This window comes from Salmo salar, chromosome ssa08 (assembly GCF_905237065.1).
Source record: "Salmo salar chromosome ssa08, Ssal_v3.1, whole genome shotgun sequence".
Taxonomy (NCBI): Eukaryota; Metazoa; Chordata; class Actinopteri; order Salmoniformes; family Salmonidae; genus Salmo; species Salmo salar.
Genome location: NC_059449.1, coordinates 11,726,571 through 11,732,570, shown reverse-complemented (window position 1 = coordinate 11,732,570; position 6,000 = coordinate 11,726,571). Strand labels below are relative to the sequence as shown.

The window sequence follows — 6,000 nt, the reverse complement described above, 5'->3', positions numbered from 1 at the left end:
CCCTGCTTTCATCCAGAGACCGTGCGCCTCAGCAGCGACAGCGTGGCGTCCCGCTCCCTCAGCAGGTAGTTGTGTTGACAAACTGCAGAATTTGGAGAACCGTAAGGACTTCATCAATCATTCCAAATTAAAGGCAACCTCTGTGTCAGCCACCCCGAAAAAAAAAATGTTACCTGTATAAACAGCATCAACTGTCGGAAACCCTGATTAGTCTATGGGAACAGAGCAGAATCAAATATAGCCTATTCATTGGAAGGTAGAAAAAAAAATCATCATACATTTCAGTTTCAGATGCACCTAGACTAAATTAAACGAACGGTATGGCCCAATAAATGTACATGTATGAGCTAGGCTAATAAGTTATGTGTAATAAAAAAATAAATAGTGCAGAATAATAAACTATCACAATTTCAATTTAATGTTGCAAATTACTACAAAGTGCATAAATAATAATAATAAGACACTTACATGTAACTATATTAATGTTGCATGTACCATTTTATGTTCAGCGTGGTTAACTAACTGTAATCCTTATTTTGATATCTTATGTCCCATCCTTCCTCCCTATGCGCATAAGTCGATTGTTTGGCACAACTCGTCCACTGATTTACACGGTCAACTCGTGCGTAATCGCTTTACTCAAGTTAAGAATCTGCCTTATCAGAAAGTCACTTATGTCAGTCAATTAAACACGACGATTCCTATGAACTGATGTAACTTGCATGTAGGATTTGCTTAAATAGTATTGCTTTTATATAATACGAGTAATGGAAGGAGCTTGGAGCTCCTTTTGGCACAGTTATATAGGTCCTCAATGTAGAATAACCCCATGGTTGTTGCAACAATGATATTAATCATATCTTAATTAGTACGAACATGTGTTTTTACCGAAAAAGCTGGTAGTAAATGAATCATTAAGCCAATGGATCGTATCTTCTAAAGTAGGTTACCAACCACTCAATCATGAACCATTTCAGTTCTCCATCCAGTTTAGCCTAGTATTTGGCTTTGCTATGTTTTTTTTTGTAGGCCCTGAAATGAGTCTGAGGAAGACAGATAAAGTTGAGTTATATATTCTCCCTCCTTGACATGGTCCCTTGTGTCTCCCTGCGCTATGGAGAGCTAAAAAGGGTCAGGGCACACATTGCATCACCACTCTCTAAACTTTCTCAGATTGACCCCTCTCCCATGCAGCGCTAAGGGCCTTGTATCTCTCTGCTGACGGCCCCTGTGACGCTCGCTCTTTTCATTTACAGCACATAAAGCACACTCTGCTAGAGGTCGAGGGTCATGTTGTGTCTGGAGTTGATTTACTCCCGTCTATCTATACACCGACAGGCTCAGAGGAACTCTGTTTAATATATACACTATGGATCGGGGCTTTGAAATGAGGTTTGGTAGTTTTGAGAGCCGTGTTTGAGAGGTGTATATAGGGGACTTAATTCGTAAATATAGTGTACATAGTCGAAGGGTGAATCAGTAATGGACACAATCTTGAATATCAAAACATTATGATCACTGTAGAAATAGTCACAGCTCAACACAAGGGGAATATTTTGTCAAAGTTTTATTTGTATACAATCTAGACATGTTTCATTTCCAGTGTTGTCATTCAGCAACCTATCTCAGATGTAAATGGTTTCGTTAGGCTGTTGAAACGGGAATTGTCTATAAAATTCTCAATCCATAAATCCACACCGGAAACCAAAATGTACAATGGAATTGAAGAAAAGAAAAAAAAGTCTGTACTGTCATTTGCTGCTGTTAAACTAAGTGTAATTAACATTTCATAAATATTACAATAATAATCTCAAATCACTTAAATTGATCATGGTAGTAGAGAACATTTACTGCGCAAAGACTCAGTTCTCTGCATGCAGTCCAGTGCTCATACAAAATGTCAGTGCAAAAACAGGTCAACTTATGAGAAGAAAAAAGATCTGTTAAAATACATCAAAATAAAATGTTTTTTTTAAATATAAATCTCTATACATGTGCAAATAAAATCTGTGTTTTAATCAATTGTATGCAAACATTTACCACAGTAGTTATTCTGCTCATGTTCACATGTCAGTTTGGTTGTCATTTTTAACATTTTGTTTATTGGCACTATAACTAATAATAAAGACTGCATGGCTAAGACAACAGATAGAAAACAAACAGTCCTTCAGATATGTGAGAACTAAATAGTGTGATATATATATATATATATCTATATGATTCAGAAGACAGCAGTGTGGAGAGAAAACACCCCCTGGTTAAAGTGCTCACTAGTTAGTAACAATCTTGTAGTCCTGGGTCACGTGCAATCTACTGAACACTGCATATAGAAATGTCACAAATAGAGTGTACATGATTCCTTATTCTACATGTCAGAGAGGCATGTCTGATCTAGATGACATATTTCTGGACATTTATAACAAATAGAATCAAGCCCTTAGAGTCACTGGGGAGAGGTAGGGAGAGAAAGAGTGAGAGGTTGCAGTCATAGAATAGATTAGAGATTGACAGGAAGATTTAAACATGATAGAGGCATCAGTCCAGAGTCACACACATAAAACAAATCACAAGATAAATGTATTCCGCAAAGGATGGTGAGAAAGATTAACGTTCATATCTGTGGTTTCACTTATGCTGTTTACACAGGCAGCCCAATTCTAATCTTTTTTTTCCTTCACTAATTGGTCATTTGACCAATCAGATCTGAGTGTGAAAAGATCGGATTCGATTGGTCAAAAGACCAATGAGTGGGTGAAAAAAAATCTGAATTGGGCTGCCTAAGTAAATGCAGGCATCGGTGCTAGTCAGTGCCGGAATGTGTCCCAAAAGGCACCCCATTCCCTATATAGTGCACTACTTATGACCCAAGCCCGATGGGCCCTGTTCAACTGTAGTGCAACACATAGGGGAATAGGATGCCATTTGGGATCCAGACTGTTTTGAAGGGGTAGAATGCTTGTCAACACAAAAGGATAAGGTAACAGATACACTAACAACTTCATTTACCAACATTACCTATCACAGCTTGGGCACAGGTAAAAACTCACTGAAAAATTGTCCTCAACTTTGACACCTACTTTTCCATCAACAATCAAAGAGCTGTATTACCAGTGTTGTGTTAGTTAGGTGCCAAATAGAAGAAAATAGATTGCAACATTGAGAAACTAAATTGGACTTGTCCAATAAGAAACATTTATTTTCATCTTCCGTAAGCGAAAAACATTTTCAATTTTTCACACTAATTAATACGACCCAGCTGAGATGCATGTAAATGAGAGTTCACATTACAAACTCAAAATTGGACTCTCTGAGATTCCCATGGACATTAGAGTCATCCACACACATCATTTCAGAGTATGACCCATGGTGATTACTTTACAACTCATAAAATACTTTGGAATGGACGCAAATAGTCCTTTGAAGTGCTCTGCTAAAAATGAAAGGATTCCATGTTGTAAATGTGGTTGGACTAATTATTGTTGTGCCTTTTGGAAATTCATATTAATTCCATCCAATTTAATCCAGCTCACAAAGTAAAGGACAAAAACGCAGCGGAGTTTCTACCAGCCCCATTAGTCATTCTTTTAAGTTCTTCTAATTGTAAAAAACCTTCCAACAAAAACAACATTTAAAAAAGAAAACCAGAATATTAAACTCAAAACTCATACTTAGAGTAACTCACAAACCAAAACAGAGCATAATGTGAACCACAACTGCTAATTGTTGCTGTAATAATATTCAATCCTTGTTCATAGCATATGTTTAACTTCTTCTGGACTTTGTTAACATACTGGAGCTACACTTCTGCGTGGTTAAGCTGGAAGTAGTTGGTTATATTGTCGTATGCTACTTGTGTGCCGGATATACGTCTAGCCTGTCTGAGGCCTCGCACCTTAAGATGTCACTTCATGTGGGCGGGCCAAATCTCTACGCTACTTGGTCTCCATTGGCTCTACAGCCGGAGAACAGATCGCCTCCCACCCAGTATGGAAACAAGCATCATCGCTAGCAGTACAGAACCCTATATTTAGAATGACCAGCAACAACTATTGTCCAAAGTAGTATCCTGCATCAGTGCAATCACTGGTTCGTGTACTTCACCGACACCACTCCTCGTCACTTCCTGGTTAGGCCGCCACGTGGCCGATGAGATAGATGTTGTCGTAAAGATGGCCGACAAAGTCCTCGCTGATGTTTTGGGCAGCGCGGCGCGTGTTGCGGATGAACTCGCGTTTGGACATCTTGTTCTTGACGTGCGGGCTGGTCAAGTCTATAGACAGCAGGATGAGCGAGTAGCAGAGCACATACACGGCATCTGGAGAGGAGAGATGGACAGAATGTGAGAGAGAGCGAGAGAACTGGGAGAGTGGTCAAACAAGTCCCAGCACCCAATGAAGATAAAGTTGTATACGTGGGGTGGCAGCTAGCCTAGCGGTTAAGAGAGTTGGGCCATTAAGGTCGCTGGTTTGAATCCTGGGCTGACAAGGTGAAAAATCTGCCGATGTGACCTTGAGCAAGGCACTTCGTCGCTCTGGAGAATAGCGTCTGCTAAATTACATACACACATATATAGAAGTGATGGTGTTTACCTAAAAAACTATTTTAGATCAATAATGGAGATGGGGCACACACACGCCAACAAAATACATATTTTATCTTGCTTAGTAATATACATGTATTCAATATATTAGCCAGCCCCAATGTTTTAGTTGATGTCTTTCTCAGTCCAGCAATACTTTCTCTGTTCATTGTGTGGTCATCACTTGGCTGAGAGGGTGGGTGGGAGTTTAAGAATAAAACGACAGGGAGACAGAGTAAAGGGAAGACCAGAAAAGAGCATCAGAACAAGAGAAGGGCAGATAAAGAAAAAAATAGTTTCATAATGACGCGTCTACAAAAAAGAAAGAAAAAAATAAGCACATTCTGAAGTGTGAATTATAGTTCTTTAAGACAGGACACATAACAGGGAAGGAAAGAGACGTGTCTACTCATATTCTCAGACCTTACAGTGTGGGTATCAGCCCTGGTTCTGGGCAGACTAAGAGGGGTTGAACAGGGGGGGTCTCTTTAGAGTTGGAGAGAGCGAGAGAAAGTGTGAGAGCGTACATCTCCGCTCCTCCGTTACTGCTCTGCCAATTCTATCGCCAGTAAGTTTATAATAAATCAGCCGACTTCTCCTCCAGGACGACGCAGAACGGCCGAGAACCGCGCCAGATGTTATTACAACGCCGTCCTGTGGTTGGCTGGAGCGCTGCCCTCACTCTCCTAACACTTTAAGCCCGTGGGATTATTGTGGCTTTAGGGACCAATGACAGTGTTAGTACAAAGATTTCTCACATTTGATTCATGCAACAAGGACAGGACAACTTGGGTCAAGTGCAACACCAGAGCCCTTTGTAAATTACAGAGCCATTGTGGGGAGATCAACAGACGAGAGAAGACCTAAAGCCTGTGGGATTTGTTCAGCGTGGACCCCGAGTTAGGAGTTGTTCAACTGTGGCAGAAACTGGCAGGTGGTTGCAGGCGCTGTCAACAGACAGACAGACGCATGATGTCAGGTGTTTACAGTGACATCACCTATTCCGTTTAGCTCCTAGTGGAGTAAAGGGCCTTTTACAGTACTTGGGTCTTCTAGGGCTCAGTCCTCTAAAGCTGATCTACGTCTAGACTGGTTGAATCCATCTGTTGCCAGTACTACAACACCCACTTACCATAGCCACGGGAATTATCAGGTGCTGAAGCACCCCCTGAAAAATCTAAATTAATATATAGTACCAGTAAAAAGTTTGGACACCTTCTCATTCAAGGGTTTTTCCTTTATTTGTACTATTTTCTACATTGTAGAAGGATAGTGAAGACATCAAAACTATGAAATAACACACATGGAATCGTGTAGTAAACAAAAAAATCCAAATATATTTTAGATTCTTCAAAGCAGCCAGCCTTTGCCTTGATGACAGCTTTGCATTCTCAACCAGCTTCATGAGGTAGTCACCTGGA

General features: G+C 40.2%; 1 protein-coding gene across 6 annotated transcripts in view; it reads right to left on the bottom strand.

The window, feature by feature from the left end:
• Positions 1-1,552: 1,552 nt before the first annotated feature.
• LOC106610168 (F-box only protein 8) overlaps positions 1,553-6,000 on the bottom strand; it is a 15,151-nt gene continuing 10,703 nt past the window's right edge. For all 6 annotated transcript variants that reach the window (XM_045722717.1, XM_045722712.1, XM_045722716.1 and 3 more), the window contains one exon: positions 1,553-4,315. In XM_045722717.1, coding sequence (XP_045578673.1) covers positions 4,128-4,315 — 188 coding nt within the window. In that variant the 3' untranslated portion in view covers positions 1,553-4,127. The remainder of the gene's footprint in view (positions 4,316-6,000) is intronic.